This window comes from Baudoinia panamericana (genome assembly GCF_000338955.1).
Source record: "Baudoinia panamericana UAMH 10762 unplaced genomic scaffold BAUCOscaffold_12, whole genome shotgun sequence".
NCBI lineage: Eukaryota > Fungi > Ascomycota > Dothideomycetes > Mycosphaerellales > Teratosphaeriaceae > Baudoinia > Baudoinia panamericana.
In genome coordinates, this window is record NW_006911268.1 from 1,027,008 (window position 1) to 1,045,183 (window position 18,176).

At 55.2% G+C, this 18,176-nt stretch overlaps 5 protein-coding genes across 5 annotated transcripts; 2 read left to right on the top strand and 3 right to left on the bottom strand.

Annotated features, from left to right (window-relative positions):
• Nucleotides 1-488: 488 nt before the first annotated feature.
• Nucleotides 489-6,124, top strand: BAUCODRAFT_77435 (uncharacterized protein; the record flags this gene model as incomplete). The annotated part of the gene is made up of 2 exons (XM_007681778.1): nt 489-5,957; nt 6,014-6,124. The coding sequence occupies 2 exons, from the start codon at nt 489-491 to the stop codon at nt 6,122-6,124; spliced, it is 5,580 nt and encodes a 1,859-aa protein (XP_007679968.1).
• A 355-nt stretch (nt 6,125-6,479) lies between these two features.
• On the bottom strand, nt 6,480-8,715 carry BAUCODRAFT_159747 (glycoside hydrolase family 78 protein; the record flags this gene model as incomplete). The annotated part of the gene is made up of 3 exons (XM_007682073.1): nt 6,480-7,994; nt 8,044-8,067; nt 8,125-8,715. 3 exons carry the CDS (start codon nt 8,713-8,715, stop codon nt 6,480-6,482), a joined length of 2,130 nt encoding a protein of 709 aa, XP_007680263.1.
• A 1,966-nt stretch (nt 8,716-10,681) lies between these two features.
• BAUCODRAFT_76837 (uncharacterized protein) lies at nt 10,682-12,457 on the top strand (the record flags this gene model as incomplete). Its single annotated transcript, XM_007681735.1, has 2 exons — nt 10,682-10,756; nt 11,000-12,457. 2 exons carry the CDS (start codon nt 10,682-10,684, stop codon nt 12,455-12,457), a joined length of 1,533 nt encoding a protein of 510 aa, XP_007679925.1.
• Nucleotides 12,458-12,597: 140 nt separating this feature from the next.
• BAUCODRAFT_272483 (uncharacterized protein) lies at nt 12,598-14,390 on the bottom strand. Its single transcript, XM_007682074.1, has one exon. The coding sequence runs from the start codon at nt 14,247-14,249 to the stop codon at nt 12,831-12,833; it is 1,419 nt and encodes a 472-aa protein (XP_007680264.1). The 5' UTR covers nt 14,250-14,390; the 3' UTR covers nt 12,598-12,830.
• A 705-nt stretch (nt 14,391-15,095) lies between these two features.
• On the bottom strand, nt 15,096-17,144 carry BAUCODRAFT_50318 (uncharacterized protein; the record flags this gene model as incomplete). The annotated part of the gene is made up of 1 exon (XM_007681708.2): nt 15,096-17,144. A coding segment is annotated over one exon (2,049 nt), but the record flags the coding sequence as incomplete, so codon positions are not given.
• Nucleotides 17,145-18,176: the final 1,032 nt, after the last annotated feature.

Here is an 18,176-nt window from a genome sequence, read left to right on the forward strand (position 1 = left end):
TGTCAATTAGCAGCTGGCATCAACGCTGTAGCATCACTTCCCCTCAGCCAAGTGAATCGCGCTCAGGGCAATATGACCGCAGCCTGCGTTAGCGTCCTGCCTTTTCAGTGCTGACCCGAGGAGCCGACCGCGCGACAGATCCTGGGGTAGCAGGCATCGGAGCTTGTTGCTTGGTGAGCTCACGTTTTCTCTTGCCCACCTCAACAGCCATCGTGATCGCGGCGGCCTGCAGCTCACTGATCAACGCTGGACTATCGAGGCCTTTCAGCCGTCTACCAGGACGGCACATCTCCGAGCGGTCACCTATTGGGCCCTCTCTCTTCCAACCCACATACCACGAAGGCCTGTTCCCCTACGTGGCCTTACTCCGAGTCTGTGCCTTCTGTTACCCATTGCCACACCATCCACTCTCACAGTAACCCTCGTTGGCTTGGATTGAGCCAATATCACACTCCTTCAGCCCCTCCCTCATTTATGCTCTAGCCACCATGACGCCCGAAACCCAGCAGGAACTTGCACACACCCTCCTTGTGGAGCTTCTCGCATACCAGTTCGCATCGCCTGTAAGATGGATCGAAACCCAAGATGTCATCCTCGGCGAGAAGGAGACCGAGCGGATAGTCGAGGTCGGTCCGGCGGACACTCTCGGCGGAATGGCCAAGCGAACACTGGCCGCCAAGTACGAAGCGTATGACGCTGCAAGGTCCGTTCAGCGCCAGATCCTCTGCTACAACAAGGACGCGAAGGAGATCTATTACGATGTCGAGCCTATGGAGGATGAACCAGCGGCAGCGCCAGCTCCAATCGGTGGCAGCACGGCAGCCGCTCCAGCTCCAGCGGCGGCTGCGGCACCTGTTGCAGCGGCACCTCCACCTGGTGCAGGCCCGGCCGCAGCAGTAGCTGATGCACCGGTCGGCGCTGTTGACATCCTTCGCACACTCGTCGCCCAGAAGCTCAAGAAGCCACTTCTTGACATCCCACTCAGCAAAGCTATTAAGGATCTCGTTGGCGGCAAGTCAACACTGCAGAACGAGATCCTCGGTGATCTTGGCAAAGAGTTCGGCTCAACGCCAGAAAAGCCAGAAGACACACCACTCGACGAGCTTGGCGCTTCGATGCAGGCCACGTTCAATGGCCAGCTTGGCAAGCAGTCAACGTCGCTTATTGCACGTATGGTCTCATCGAAGATGCCTGGTGGCTTCAACATCACAGCGGTGCGCAAGCACTTGGAGACTAGATGGGGTCTAGGACCAGGTAGGCAAGACGGCGTGCTGCTTTTGGCACTGACAACGGAGCCAGCTGCTCGTCTTGGCTCGGAGAACGATGGCAAGGCTTGGCTCGACGATGTGACGCAGAAGTATGCTGGCATTGCTGGTGTCAGCCTCTCATCTGGCGCAGCAGCTGGAGGTGCCGCTGCGGGTGCCGGTGCTGGCATGATGATGGACCCGGCTGCCATCGATGCGCTTACCAAAGACCAGCGAGCGCTGTTCAAGCAGCAGCTGGAGTTGTATGCGCGATACTTGAAGATGGACCTCAGAGCGGGTGACAAGGCTGCACTAGTTGGGAAGCAGAACGAAGCTGTGCTTCAAGCGCAGCTCGATTTGTGGAGCGCTGAGCACGGCGACTTCTACGCTGCGGGCATTGAGCCTTCATTCAGCTCGCTCAAGGCCCGTGTGTACGACTCATCATGGAATTGGGCTCGCCAAGACGCTCTTACTATGTACTACGACATCATCTTCGGACGACTGAAAGCGGTCGATCGTGAGATTGTCAGCCGCTGCATCCTCATCATGAACCGCTCCAACCCCACGCTTCTCGACTTCATGCAGTATCACATGGACCACTGCCCAACGGAGCGAGGCGAGACGTATCAGCTGGCGAAGATGCTTGGCGAGCAGCTGATTGACAATTGCCGCGACGTGCTTGGAGAGGCTCCGGTATACAAGGATGTCGCAATGCCTACTGCACCACACCTGACTATCGACGCACGCGGCGGCATGAAGTACGAAGAGGCGCCTCGAGCCAGCGTCCGCAAGCTCGAGCACTACGTACGCGAAATGGCAGAGGGTGGCAAGATCTCGGAGTACGGCAACCGAACAAAGGTGCAGAATGACCTGCAGCGCGTCTACAGGCTCATTCGCCAGCAGCACAAGCTTTCGAAGTCGTCGCAATTGGAGATCAAGCAGCTGTACAGCAACATCGTTCGCTCATTGTCAATGAACGAAGGCCAGATCATCCCGCACGAGAACGGCAAGCTAAACGGCCACGCCAAGAAGAACGGCCGAAACGGTCGCATCAATGGCGTAGTCAAGCAGGGCAAGGTCGAGACAGTCCCGTTCCTGCATCTCAAGCGCAAAGAGCCGCATGGCTGGGAGTACAGCAAGAAGCTGACGGGTATCTACCTCGACGGTCTCGAGCAGGCAGCGCGGGCTGGGGTCACTTTCCAGAACAAGAACGTTCTGATGACCGGTGCCGGTGCCGGCTCCATTGGCGCGGAGGTGCTACAAGGCTTGATCAGTGGTGGCGCGAAGGTCATCGTGACCACATCACGTTTCTCGCGGGAAGTGACCGAATACTACCAGAGCATGTACTCTCGCTACGGTGCACGGGGCTCGATGGTCGTTGTGGTTCCCTTCAACCAAGGCAGCCAACAGGACGTCAATGCCCTAGTTGATTACATCTACGACGAGAAGAAGGGTCTCGGCTGGGATCTCGACTACATCGTGCCTTTCGCCGCCATCTCCGAGACTGGTCGGGAGATTGATAGCCTGGACAGCAAGTCGGAGCTTGCCCACCGCATCATGTTGACGAACTTACTCCGCATGCTGGGTGCGGTGAAGTCGCACAAGGCTTCTCGTAGCATCGAGACACGGCCAGCGCAAGTCATCCTGCCATTATCACCCAACCACGGTACCTTCGGCAGTGACGGTCTGTACTCCGAGTCCAAGCTCGGCCTCGAGACTCTCTTCAATCGATGGCATTCGGAGAGCTGGGGCAACTTTCTCACCATCTGCGGTGCAATCATCGGCTGGACTCGTGGCACTGGCCTCATGGCTGGCAACAATGTCGTTGCTGAAGGTGTCGAGAAGTTTGGCGTGCGGACTTTCTCCCAGCAAGAGATGGCGTTCAACCTCCTAGGCCTCATGGCACCGTCGATTGTCAACTTATGCCAAGTCGAGCCGGTCTTCGCCGACCTCAACGGCGGTCTGCAATACCTGCCTGACCTTAATGCCTTGATGACAAAGCTGAGGAGGGAGCTCACTGAGACGTCTGAGATTCGCAGAGCTGTCACCCGGGAGACTGCTGTCGAGAACAAAATCGTCAACGGCGAGGATAGCGAAGCGCTATACAAGACGGTCAAGGTTGAGAAGCGTGCTAATCTCAAGTTCGACTTCCCAAAACTGCCAGACTGGAAGACCGAAGTCGAGCCGCTCAATGCTGATCTGAAGGGTATGGTCGATCTTGAGAAGGTGGTCGTTGTCACCGGTTTCGCCGAGATCGGTCCATGGGGTAACTCGAGGACTCGCTGGGAGATGGAAGCGTACGGACAGTTCTCCCTGGAAGGGTGCGTTGAGATGGCGTGGATCATGGGCTTGATCAAGAACCATAATGGCCCGCTCAAGGGTCAGAGCTACTCCGGCTGGGTGGATAGCAAGACTGGCGAGCCTGTTGATGACAAGGACGTCAAGGCCAAGTACGAGAAGTACATCCTTGAGCATTCTGGTATCCGCCTGATCGAGCCCGAGCTGTTCAGTGGCTACGATCCCAAGAAAAAGCAACTGTTGCAAGAGATTCAGATCGAAGAGGACCTTGACCCCTTTGAGGCTTCGAAGGAGACGGCGCTTGAGTTCAAACGCGAGCACGGCGAGAAGGTCGAGGTCTTCGAGCTGGAGTCTGGTGAATACCAGGTCCGCCTGAAGAAGGGTGCTAGCATCATCATTCCGAAGGCGCTCCGCTTCGACCGTCTGGTCGCCGGTCAGATTCCGACAGGCTGGGACGCGAAACGGTACGGTGTGCCCGATGACATTGTGTCACAAGTCGATCCTGTCACCCTTTATGTGCTTGTTTCTACGGCTGAGGCACTGCTCTCGTCCGGTATTACGGACCCGTATGAGTTCTACAAGTATGTGCATATCTCAGAGGTGGGCAACTGCGTTGGCTCTGGTCTCGGTGGTACGACGGCGCTGCGTGGCATGTACAAGGATCGCTACCTTGATCGGCCGCTGCAAAAGGACATTCTGCAGGAATCGTTCATTAACACCATGGCTGCATGGGTGAACATGCTTTTGCTCTCGTCCACCGGTCCCATCAGGACGCCCGTTGGCGCGTGCGCAACGGCTGTTGAGTCTATTGATATTGGATACGATTGCATTGTCGAAGGCAAGGCGCGTATCTGCTTCGTTGGTGGCTTCGACGAGTTCTCGGAGGAAGGCTCGTACGAATTTGCCAACATGAAGGCTACCAGCAATGCGGAAGACGAGCTCGCACACGGTCGCACGCCGAAGGAGATGTCACGTCCCACCACAACCACACGTAACGGCTTCATGGAGTCACAGGGTTGCGGTATGCAAGTCATCATGGACGCCAAGCTTGCGCTTGACATGGGCGTACCGATCTACGGTGTTGTTGGATTTACTGCCACTGCGACTGATCAGATCGGTCGCTCTGTACCCGCACCGGGTCAAGGTGTGCTCACGACTGCACGTGAGCAAGCCTCCAAGTTCCCGTCGCCGCTCTTGGATATCAAGTACCGGAAGCGACAAATGGATCTGCGCCGCAAGCAGATCAAGAATTGGCAGGAGTCTGAACTTATGTACCTGCAGGAAGAAGTGTCTGCGATGAAGCAGCAAGGCGGCAACTTTGACGAGACCGAGTATATGGAAGACCGTGCTGCGCACATTGAGCGGGAGGCGAAGAGACAGGAGAAGGATGCCCTTGCAAGCCTTGGCAACAACTTCTGGAAGCAAGACCCGCGCATTGCTCCCATCCGTGGTGCGCTCGCCACCTGGGGCTTGACTATCGATGACCTTGACGTAGCCTCCTTCCACGGTACCTCTACCGTCGCCAACGACAAGAACGAATCCGACGTTATCTGCCAGCAGATGAAGCATCTCGGCCGCAAGAAGGGCAATGCCTTGCTTGGTATCTTCCAAAAGTACTTGACCGGTCATCCAAAGGGTGCTGCCGGTGCTTGGATGTTCAACGGCTGCTTGCAAGTGTTGAACTCTGGCCTTGTGCCTGGTAACAAGAACGCCGACAATGTTGACAAGGTGATGGAGAAGTTCGATTACATCGTCTACCCTAACCAGAGCATACAAACGGACGGCGTCAAGGCCTTCTCGGTGACTTCTTTTGGCTTCGGCCAAAAGGGTGCACAAGCCATCGGTATCCATCCGAAGTACCTCTACGCTGCGCTTGATCATGCGACATTTCAGACATACAAACAAAAGGTCGAAGCACGGCAACGGAAGACCTACCGTTACTACCACGACGGTCTCATCAACAACACCATGTTCCGTGCCAAGGACAAGTCCCCGTACGAGGACACCCAGCGAAGCCAGGTCTTCCTCAATCCAGAGGCGCGCGTTACCGTCGACAAGAAGTCGGCTGCATTCACCTATCCCAAGACCGCGCCAAAGAAGATGCAAGATAAGAGCACGACGGAGATGGTGGAGTCACTGATGAAAGTCAATGCTTCCGCCAACTCCAGCCCGGGTGTGGACATCGAAAGCATCGACGCTATCGACATCCACAATGACACTTTCCTTGAGCGCAACTTTACCCACGCTGAGATTGAGTACTGCCGCAAGGCTCCAAGCCCGCAAGCAAGTTTCACCGGCAAGTGGAGTGCCAAGGAAGCCGTGTTTAAGAGCTTGAAGGTCGAGGGTAAGGGTGCTGGAGCGCCACTGAAGGATATCGAGATTAACAACGACGAAAATGGCGCGCCCACTGTGACTGTGAGTCTACCAACACGAACACCCGATAGATGATTGTTGTGCTAACAGCGTCCTAGCTCCACGGCGACGCCAAGGCCGCTGCTTCGAAGGCTGGCGTGAAGTCCACTACGGTTAGCATCAGCCACAGCGACGCTCAGGTCATTGCAGTCGCCATCTCCTCCTTCTAGACGATTATTTGTACATGTGTTTTGCGCTGCGTTGTAAAATGGGCAAATGTACTTATCAGAAAGGCAGCCGAAACGGAGCGGCGTTCGTAAGCGTTTGCAATTGCTTTGCGCATGGCAGGGCGGGCTTGTCCGACGCCCTGGACTGTACTCATAACACTGCCAAGTAGTGCTAGAACGTACATATTGGAACGGGTAGAAGTAGAAATTATTGTCACACTCTGTAAGCATCGTAGATTTTTAGCTGTGGCACCTGTCACCCAGTAGTCCCCCTTTCGTACGGACTCCTGTCAATCTCCCAGTAGCATATCCTGCTACTACGTGCTGGCGATGGCGAGAATCATGGTGACAATATCAATCAGATGAAGGTCACTACCCAGCCTGCCGCGAGTGTCAACCAGCTCACAAACACAGATCCTGCGCTCCCGGTGTAGGTGGCTGGGGTAGCGGTCGTGGTACTAGAACTTGTCGAAGTCCCGTTGCTTACGGTTTTGCTGCCATTGACTTGCAAAGTCCAGGTCCCACCAGTAAGATTGCTTGCCATACCATTCGCCAACGCAACAGTCGCGCCGTTAGTAGCTCTCAAGCTACCACTGACGCCGGGCAGGCTCACCGATCCCGTTGTTCCGGACGGCGTTGCAAACCTCAACCCAGTGATAGCACCGCTCGAAGCATTGACCTGGCTTGTGAAGCTGCCTAGAGTGGTTTGAAAGCCGGTGTCGACCGATGTAAGGTTGCCCAGCATGGGACTGATTTGCCAGGTGCTACCGCCCGCCGAGAGCAGGTGAATCCCACCAACATAGAATGTCAACGTAGATGTAGGCCCGGTGGCCCATCCGTGCGCGTGACTCACACGGGGATCGTTCGTATACGGTGCATAGTGCAGGCTGCCATCGCTGGAGTAGCCCTCGATGAAGGTCGAATTGGTCATGCGCGGGTCGTCCAGCATGAAGCCCCATTCTAGCCTCATGAGCTTTAATGCTGCGGTCGCGTTGCCCGCCAGCATGTGGGCTTGGAGTTCGAAGCCTGAGATGAAAGGTGAAACGGCGTTTGCGGCTTCGACCGCGGGAGCGCCATATGGGCCCCACCGTGCAGCCAGTGCTGATGAGATTCGTGTGATTTGTGACGAGTTGGCTGTCAAGTTGGCAAGAATAGCCCAGCAGTTGCCATCTTGCGGCATCAAGGTGGTGGTCTCGTTGTCGCGGTACATGCCGGCGGTGTCGTTCCAGAGCAAGCGATTGGCAGAGGCCTTGATGCCGGCTGCCCTCTGCGCCCACGAGTTCAGCAATGACGACGACTCGTTGAGTACCTGGCCCAATGCGATGCCTTGATTGATGGTATAGTACAGGATACTGTTCGCTTCTACGTTGTGTCCGCCCATGCCAAAGCGAAGCCAGTCCGCCGAGCTTGTTGCATTGAACAGGCCGCTGCTGTCGATGAACGATAGTGAGAAATTCAGACCGAGCTTCCAATCAGACCATTTACCTTGGAGGTACGCTAAGTCATTAGAGTAGAGGTAATAGTCCGCTACGCCTATCAGGTTGTATAAATGGTACGTTGGCGAGTACTGAAGCGGAAACGGAGCTCCTGCGTAAGGTAGAAGGCCTGTCGTCTTGTTCTGTAGCGCAAACAGCGAGTCTAACGAGTTGGCAATGGTCACCAAATCATAGGTCGATACGGTGATGCTTGGTACGGCGATGCTCATGTCGCCCGGCCATACCAGTCGGTCACGCTTAGCGCCGTCCACAAGAACTGAGGAGCCGCTCGCAATGGTGTAATTGAGATACCATGAGTCAGGCCCAGTCACGTTGCCCAGTTGCGTCGAGTTCAGTACCCCAAGATGGACGAGGCTGTTGCCGCGCGTAGGGTCAATCTACGATGCGATGAGTAAAAATTCCAGATATCAGCGTGCAGATACTTACCGTGCATATCTGGTTGGTGTAAGCCTTTCCAGCAAATGTTAGTATAATGTGTAACATTCTGGGTAGTCATGATCAACGTACCCCGGCGTACCAGATACGGTTCAGCAGCTCATCGTTAGAATGGAAATAGCCAGTGTACGCCTGCAACTGGTCATCCCGCCAGTGCGGCATCGGTGTAAACTGCACAGTGACGCCCTGAACATTCACAAAGCCAGTGGTGTTGTGTAGCAAGCTCAGATAGCGGAAGCCGCCACGCTCATGCTCTCTCGACACACTGTAGTTGCCAGGTCCCGATGGCTGGAACCAGAGGGCTTCGTCAATGCCAGCGTCCTGGGTAGCATCGCAACCCTCGCCGCTGATCCAGAGGCTGCTTTCGGTGTACGTAAGGCCGATGAACTGGCCTGCCGATACATTGCCAATCTGTAGAGTTACCAGACCAGCGACATTCTTTCCAAAGTCATACGTGACGGCGGCCGCGTTGTTGAAAACTGCACTTCCAGTGGACCCGCCCAGTACGGATGCAGCATTGACAACCGAGCCGTTGATCTGGTGCACTGAGACGGGATGAAGTCTACGAGAACTGGGTGCTAAGATATACTGGTTGTAAGGGGCGGCTGCTGACGCTGAGGCAGTAAGAAAGCCAATAGCTAGCAATGATGAAAGTGTCGCCATTGTTAAGAATTCGTCCTTTGGAGACAAGGGAGGATGAAGGGTAGTAGGTCAATGAATCGTCGCTACCTACATGTAACTGGCCTATGCAATGAGTGATGCAACGTAGGAGAAAAGAAGCTAGCACTCCCGCATGCCAGAACACTATAGCCTAGAAACCCCGCTCTGCTTGTGACATTAGATTGAAGCCTGTTCAGAAGTTGAAGGAAATGTGGAGGCATGGAGTTGTACAAGGGAAGTTCGAGAGGAGATCATGATGTCTCTTAGGGTTTCGGCGTGTAACAAGCCGACAGGCCGGAAATTACTCCGCCGAGAAGGCGAGTGAGCAATGTTGGGATCCGGCGTAGTGCGAGATTTGCCAGTACATCGGTGAACTCTGAAGCCTCTACCAGACGATGATAGTGCAGAAGCTCTTGTCACGTTCTGGCCCTTCACTGTCCACTTCGGAGTCTCGTCGCCGTGTCTTCCTCCAGAGCAGCGAATGGAAAGCGAACCTGGATAGAAGGGCATCTGTTCGCTCTCACCTCAGCACGCTCGCTTCAATGCGACTTAGGACATGCGTGACCCAGCTTGCTTCCGCAACTTCATGGCGTACGGTGACAGCTCGTGCGCATAACCATTAAATCGTACGAGCAGCAAGTCTCAGGCTTGAGCGTAAGTTGGCAACTTTTTGACGAACTCGTGCAGGTCAACCATCGAGTCGCTAAGTGTTGCGTTGGAGATGGTGCATTCGTGAGACGAAGTCCACGCTTCGAGTATGAGCTGCATACATGGAGGTTGCGTCACGAACATGCGATTCCACCGGCATCCCCGGTGCCTCTTTCAAAGCCACTCACGATCCAGAATCAAATGAATACACTGGGCGAAATAGAATCCGCATTTCCCAGCATGTTGAAGGGTGAACGGACAGTATTGGGACTCGCTGCGAAGACTCACTCTTTGTGGAGTCGTAACGCGTCCGTGGGGACTGTTTCATGCTGTTCGAACGTCCTTTAAAAAGTGGGAGGATTTGTAGAGATGGCGCGGACTGGCTTACTTGCTGCCAGAATTTGCACACTTGAGTCTCGAGCATGACAATCTTTGCTTGCAGGTTGCGAATGATGTTCTGCAAAAGGTCTGGCGTATTGAAGGGCTGTTCGCGACTGACGTCGTGAATTGCTTGTCTCACAATACTGAGTTCGAGATTAGCTTCAGTATTCTCGTCCCATTTCCGATAGAGGGATGGCTGATCTGAGCGTGCTTAGAGTCGACGATGTCCATCAATCAGGTATCATCACATTCTGTTGGGACAGAGCTGAGGATGACAGCTTGATATCAAACTGGCGTTACGGGTAGGTCACTTTGAGCAGCTGCTACCTGTTCACGCAGAGGTGTGCAAATGACACCAAGACGTTGAACATGAACAGATTGAAAATACCACCGAATTAAAACCTCCGGTATATCTGGTGCAAAAGTGTTTTGCGACGGGTCTGCCGAGTCGGGGTTTAAGAAATCAATGAACATGGGCAAGGTATATGCTAAGGGGATGCAGTCAGAACACGCGAGAGACAGGTTGAGGTTACTCGTGGCCGGCTTTTGTACGGCGTTAACAGCGGCAGCTATGTGGTCATAGCTCACAGTTCTGATGAATGTTTTGAAGCTTCGCTTTCACGCGTCGATATTTAAAACACACGCAACACCACCACCTTCTCCACGCAGCTTCACTCCCTCGACACAACTGGACCGTATCACGAGTCGACTAGACTGACAATACTGCTATCAACATCGCCATGGCACCGAAGAAGGCCGCGCACAAACCGGCCGCTCAAGCTAAGCCGAAGGCGAATACTAAGGCCAAAGTGACCAAGCCGGCTCCGCCAACGAAGACGAAGGCGACCAAGGCGAAAGCAGAGGCTGCTACGGCAGGTAAGTCTCGACGAGCAAATCATCGTGCCTTCGCATGCAGTACCGCGTTATGAGGCATGCCGAGATGGCTTCCCCTTTATGCTGTTGTGACGCAAACTTGCGCTTACACGTCGCTACAGAAGTGAAGAGGGAGACCAAGGTGACGGCGAAGAAGCCTGCTGCGACAAAGGCAGCGGCCGCCACTTCGACAAAGGCAGCGGCACCGAAGAAAGCCGCCCCAAAGGCAACCGCAGCTGCGAAGAAGACCGCCACGAAACCTGCACCCAAGAAAGCCGCGACAAAGGCCAAGACCGCGACCAAGACCAAATCCAAGACGCGTAAAGGTGCGGAGGAAGAGGAGGAGGACGAGGACGAGGCTGTGGATGAGGCTGAGGCAGAGGAGACAGAAGCAGCAGCGGCTCCAAACAAGACCACCACCACTAAAGCAAAGTCTACGAAGCGCAAAGCCGAGGATGATACTCCCGCTGCTGCGCCGGCCAAGAAGGCCAAGACCATGACAAAGGGTGCTGTCATCAACGAACCACCCACACAACGCCTTAACATCTACGTCTTTGGCGAGGGTACCGCAGGCGAGCTCGGTCTTGGCACGGCGAAGAACGCTATCGATGTTAAGCGTCCGCGTCTCAACCCCAATCTGGCTGCCGACAAGGTTGGTGTCGTCCAGTTGTCTGCCGGCGGCATGCATGTCGTCGCACTTACGCACGACAACAAGATCTTGACGTGGGGTGTTAACGATCAGGGTGCGCTTGGCAGAGATACCACGTGGGAAGGTGGACTCAAGGATATGGATGCTGCGGATGATGACGACGATGATGATGACGAGGACGACAACGGGCTTAACCCAAAGGAAAGCACGCCCGGTGAGGTCGACTTCTCCACCTCTGACATTGCCGACGGCACACGCTGGGTGCAGGTCGTAGCTGGTGACTCGTGCTCTTTCGCACTGACGGACGACGGTTTCGTCTACGGGTGGGGCACCTTCCGCGGCAACGAAGGCATCTTTGGCTTCAATCCCACTACCATTACCGCTAACCGCCCGGTCCTGGTGCCCGAACTGAAAAAGATCACTCACATCGCTGCCGGCGCGAACCACGCTCTCGCTCTCGCCTCCAACGGCGCAGTCTTCGCCTGGGGTTCGGGCCAACAAAACCAACTCGGTCGTCGCGTAGTGGAGCGCACCAAGACCGAGGGCCTGAAGCCTCGCGAGTTCGGCCTACCCAAGGGCGCAAAGAACGGCATCGTCGCCATCGAAACAGGAAGCTACCACAGCTTCGCCATCGACAAAGCCGGCAATGTCCACGCCTGGGGCCTGAACAACTATGGCGAGACCGGCATCCCGGATAACGCAGGTGCAGACGAAGCGTTCGTCCTCAAACCTCGCATCATCGAAGCGCTGCAAGGCAAGAAAGTGATCAGCATCAAAGGCGGCGGGCACCACTCTCTCTGCGCGACCGAAGACGGCGACTGCCTGATTTGGGGTCGTATCGATGGTGGCCAGATCGGCATCTCCGAAGACACTATCAAGGCTATGCCCGAAGACAAGGTCAAAAGCGACGAAAGCGGCCGTCCGCGTATTCTTCTCGTTCCGACTAAGGTTTCTGCTATCGAAGGCGCGGTCAGCCATGTAACTACCAGCAGCGACCACAATATTGTCATCACCAAGGAGGGCAGGGCGTGGAGTTGGGGATTCAGTGCGAACTACCAGACGGGCCAGGGCACGACGGAGGATGTCGAGGTGGCGACGTTGATTGATAATACTGCTGTACGCGAGCAGAAGCTCAATTTTGCGACGGCGGGTGGCCAGTTTGGGATTGTTACTTCACTTGCGGAATCGCCGTGAACGGGGACTGCGTGTGCAGTGAGCACTACGGCGGATTCGAATGCATAGTGGGCATTTCTTGGATAGATGGATGGCTGGTCTCTTAAGTTCTTACTCTTTGTAATGCAAGGCGCGTCACGGTACACGCTTTCCCAAACTCCAGGCTTAGCTGGCCGGCCCCTTCAGGGGTGCGCCGCGGCTTGGGATGCGGATGTGCGTCTGCTGGTAGTTGTCGCCGATGGAAGTAGGCGACATTCGCTCTTGGCCGGTAGCTAGGTGCGATGATCGAACCGTACCTTTTTCACACATCTCAAAACCTGGGACAATAGGCAAGCTGAAATTTGTACGGTTGGCTTTGGATGATGGCGATGCCCCGCAGAATGGAGATAGCTAGCTAGCACTTCCTCACCAATGTCCAACCACCTTTCGCTACCCTACATGCTCCCATGGCAAGGCCGCCAGCAACCGTGAATATACCACCAAACACCCACACGTATGTGAAGCTGCTGGCGCCGAGGATTGCACCACTGACCGGCGTACCGATCAGTAAGCCCACTGATACAATGGCAAAACACATCCCAATCCTCGTGCCGATTACCGCCCGGTTCGCTGTTAATTGGACGATGATCGTCGGTGGCAAGCTAACGAGCGTGCCACTGCAAAAGCCGAATATCACGAGGATAACAATGACTGATGCGACCGAATGCGCGCCGGTGAGTGCAAGACAGAGGATGCCGGCGATGATCGTAAATGGGACGATCAAGTTGAGCGGACCCACGAAGTCGGCCATGTAGCCGGGGATGATGCGGCCAAATGTGCTCGCCGCGTTTATGATGGACAGGAAGTAGAATGCCAGATCCGGCTTCGCAATGCCCGTCCGAATCACGTACGATTGGACGTAGAAGAAGGGGACGTACAGGCCGACGAATGCGAGGGTCTGGCCGATCGTGAAGAGCATGTAGGGTGTTTCTTTCAGCGCGGTATAGTCGATCATCTTCCTTCGTCCGGCGGGCAATACGCGGACTTTGAGGGTGAGGTTTGAGATAATCAGGGTAAATAGCATTATGAATCCGAGCACTCGCGTCGCCCACGCAAAGCCAATGACGGGTTGTAACCGGTAAAAGACGATTGGCATGACTGTGCCGCCGAGGCTGCTACCTGCCGCCGCAATGCCGGTAGCGAGTGCTATGCGGGTGCTCCAGTAGGTACTCAAGATCGCAACGCCAGGTGTGAATAGAATGCCTAGACCAATGCCCATGCAGATGCCTTGGGAGAGCATGACTTGCCACAGCTTCGTGGACAAGCTCAACATCATCTGGCCGAACACGGTCAGGATAGAGCCTCCTAGCAGCAAAGACCGGATGTATCCTGCATCGTAAACGGGCCCTGCGATCGCACCGCCTATCATGAGTAGAAAGGCCTGGATTGACCCAACCCATGCGATGTCGGAAGGAGATGAGGAGGCCAGCAGGCCTGTCTCGTAATACGTTTGGTACACACCAAATGTGTTGACGATACCCCAAGAGTTCCAGTAGATGAAGAAGGAGCCAAGGACTTGGAGCCATGCCACCAATCCGCCATTCGGTACAGATTTAATGTTGTTCACCGAAGGCTTTGCGGAGGCGACCCTCTCCAGTGCGGAGCCATTTGCCGCAGGCTCAACTTCCTCCGTGAAGGGAGGCTCCGCAGCATCGCGGAGGTCGGCTTCGTACTTCGTGAGGTGCACTTCGCCGTCTTTCGGCGATGAATTTAAGCCGACATCCTTCTCGGGGTCCTCGCCAAACGATGAAGTTGCTAGCGAGTCGGTGGTCATTGTAAATTTTGGCCAGGGGCGGAACTTTCCTCCCGCTTTCGTCCCGCTGTCTGACTTCTCCGTTCCGCTGCTGCCGGCGTCAAGCTCGCAGTCGCGTACAGTTCTTTAGATAGTATAGATAGGGCTCTTCGAAGACCTAGAGAGTGTAAGGAAGCTTCAGACGATGTACTGGTGATGACTGCAAGGTCTAATTCATTGCAATACAAGACTGCAATGCAATGCCCCCTAACGCCTCCGCCTTTCTGCCGTCCTAGCCGTCCGGCAAACACTCGGGCAAGTGCAATGCGGGCGCTCTGCCCTAAATAGTGTAGTTCTAAGGAAGTGAGTGTACCGACGACTAAGGTGATGGAGTTGTTCGTCCACGAAGTACAGGGGCATATCGATCAACTACCTAGGTAATCTTGACAGGACCTACTTCTCGCTAATCTGGGATACCAAGCGAACTGTTGGACTGTGGTACAAACGCGGATTTTGCTCAGTCGACTGCCCGAAAGACCTAGCAAATATGGAGGTTATGATCATTGCCCATGACCGTACGCACATACATATCGACATGATGCGCCATAAGTGGACGATGGACATTGTCCAACACGGCTCTCCAACCTCCTGTTCGCCTTTGTAATCAACAGCCACCCCAAAGATGCGACAGCCAAAATTGTCCCTGACGCCTTTTCTTGGGTATCCAAAGGACTGCCTCCCATCCAAAACGTCGCTTTTCATCCAACTCTTGTTACGAATGTACACTGGCAGATCAGTGCTCCCGTCCCGGAACGCCACCCGCTTGCTATGCTTTCCGTCTAATGACGCTCAGAAGACTTAATGTCGCAGCCGCCGAATTGCTTGAAATCACTTACTCTGCTCCGAAGCAGCGCCTGAGGAAGGCGGTGTATCAATGCCTTTCTTTCTCCTCGCAAGGCGAAAGCCTGCTCTATGCTGAGGCGAAGGTTCAACCTCCTCCTCGAAGTAAAGGGTATGAACCAAATGAGCCTCCGCACCGTCATCGCTTGGTCCCGATGTACGCGCTTGAAGAACCCTCTTGCGCCGTACTTCGCGCTCTGCTACGACCTGCCGCATAATGCTCGCCACCGTGTCTGCGCCCAGCTGAAAAACAAGGTCGTGGTGCTCTAGTATGCATTTAAGAAGTGCAAATGGTAAGGATAATAGCATGCTGGAGATGGTGGTCGTGACTGCCGAGGGCCGGTTGTGGTCTTCGGCGGGTATCTCGCCGAACCGAATGTGGCTTAGCAAAGGGTTCGACCGTGATGGTCGACTTTCGTGCGATGGAGGCATAGGTGGTAGACGTGGGCAGCTTGGCAGCTGTGGTGCCGAAGCGTCGAGGTAAAAGTTTGGTGGAAACATGTGCACTGTAAAATCGATTAAGCGGTGTAAAAGGTCTGAAGCATACGGCTCGTAGGTAGGCGTGGCTGGGCCTTCTGGACGGCCCATCGAGTCGTCACTGGAAGCGCATGACATCTCACGACCATCGTCAACCGCCCAGTTCGGACCAAGGCCTCCCTCAAGCGCGAAGGCAAGGACGGGTGAGAGGGTGTCCCAGTGCAGAAGGTTGAGGGCGAACCCCATCGCTCTGGCGGAGACGCTGGACAGTTTCAGCCAAGCGCCCGTCGCAACGAGTTGCAGCGCACTCTCCATACGCTCCTCGTTGGTGGCACTTGCGTCCGTCGACACTTGTGATTGCCTGAAGTGGTTCAATGAAGACAGCGGTCCACCGTAAAGATATTGAACACATTCCATGAAAGGCTTGATCCGTACATGCTTGCCTTGTAGGCTGACATTGACTTGCGTTTGCAGCGTGGCGGACGAAGGTGGCTCGCTGCATTGGATTAAGTCTAGTAACATGGTGCTTCGGCTGACTATCATCTTGTGGGCGTCAAGATCTTGTCGCGCGCCGGAGTCCACTTCTCGTATATGGAGGTGGCAGTCAGAAAGCGCGGGCTGCGCGAACTGAGAAAGTACGTGGTGCCGCAAAGCTTCTGCGTTCTCCATGCGTTGCGCCATGTCCGGGTGTGGCACGTGAGACGACGGCGGTGCGTGATATGGATGATGGTGTCGTAGCTGAGGCGGGCCTGGGAAGAATGCGTTTCGTGGGTCCCGGAAAGTAGCGCTAGACGGAGTCGAGACACCATCTAGCGCTATCGGTGACTGCAAGTCCTCGATAGGCTTGACGGCTGCCGAGGACGTTTGTGAGGTGGAACGTGATCGCGGAAAGTGACCGTTGGGCGGATGCTCTTCAGCTGGTGTGAAGACTTCTCGGGGAGGATAGCGAAAGCTTGATTGAGAAGGCTGTTGGGAGTGCGAGATGGGATGACCGTGCTGGACATGGCTGGTGGAGCGACTCCACTGCGAGTGCGTGGGTACAAAGTTGGGAGGCGGCATACGTTGTACAGAGGACTCCGATGCATGGTGCGTGTGACCGTTTGGCAGGTAGGGCGAGGGTACAAACGAGGACGGCTGAGCTGCATTGAGTGCTGGCCATCGTGGTGGCGGTTGGGCTGACTCGGCAGACATTGGAGGTGCTGGAGAAGATGGAGCAGAGTCACGACCACCGAACACGATATTGCTCGCGCTAGGGTGGTGATTCCTCCTAGGCATTTGTGGCTGACTGCTGCGCTGTGTGCTTACAGCGGCCAAGGCAGGTGTCTGCCTTGCGACGGACGGAACAAAAGCTGGTGGCAACACCGTCCTGGTTCGTCGTAGATCTGACGCCTCTGTCGATCTGCCGGTTGAAGGTGGACTGACTGACGGGACACCGTTCGCTACAGTCGGGGTCACTGCAACTGATGGGTCCGCGGTTTTGACAGTGGAAGCTTCGGGTGTAGCACCTTCCGATATTGACGTGGGAGCGCTGCCCATCGACTCAGGTGTTTCTATCGCGTGAACCTGAACGCCGTTCGTCACTGGTGCTGCCGAGTCGGCGCCATTGGAGTTGGTCTGGTCATCGCTGATGACTGGGGTTGTAGATAGGTCCGATAACGTTGTCGATGCTGCCGATACTTCCCCGTCCTTGGTGTCGCTGATCGCAAGGCCCCCTGGCGGCGACTTCGAATTTGCTCCAGCTCTTGCGTCTGCCTCGGCTTTTAGAGGAGACTTGGTAGGCTTAGACTTGGTCAAGGCCAATGGTATTGCAGGTACTATCCTGCCTTGAGAGGGTCTCTTGCGGCCATTCGCTTGAGCGGCCGCACCGTTCGTTCCGTTCGACGCATCGTTCGGTGACATGCCTCAGTCGCCTTTTGTCAGAAAACCTTAGCTCGGCTTCAGTCGGCTGCAACGCGCACGTGTCCTAATAAAGGCTCGGGGCGAACGGCGATTCAGCGTCTCCAGGAGACTGCAGTGATCGATGTTGACTGTACTCCTGGAGCGCCTACGACCGGCCTTGACTGTCAAAGGCACGAGACAGAAGAAGGTGTGCAAGTTGTAGGTGGTCTGTAAGTTTGGTAACTGACGAAGCGAATGCGGAGACAGGTGTGGGGATCGTGAGGAAACTTCCAAGCTCGGTCATGTGGATCGTCGTTCTCACAAGCCACCAAGAAGTCTTGTATTTGCATCACATGCAGTATAGTGTCAGATCAATGGATCTATATTGCACGAAACATCTCCTCCACATTCCATGACATTGCGCTGGGAAGCGTGCATCGGGCAGCATACGTCAAATGCTCCAACTGACAACTACCGTGGAGCGAAAGGTTTATGGTCATTCTTCCATGTTGTGCCTTCCGTTCCAGGACAGTAAACGTGTGTGCAGCAGGCCCAGGGACTCCGACTGAGCCTGCGCTCGCTGCCACCATGCTCCGCCATAAGTTCAATATGGATGTACCTGACCTATTAAGCATACGGCGATACGGCGAGATCTTGGGCCACCGGCCAACAACTTGGAGCCCAATGAGCTTCGGTTTGCTCTCGATCTGAGCC

Bases quoted from the DNA above. Each gene is read 5' to 3' on its own strand.
- BAUCODRAFT_272483 (XM_007682074.1), bottom strand. From the start codon at position 14,249: ATGACCACCGACTCGCTAGCAACTTCATCGTTTGGCGAGGACCCCGAG.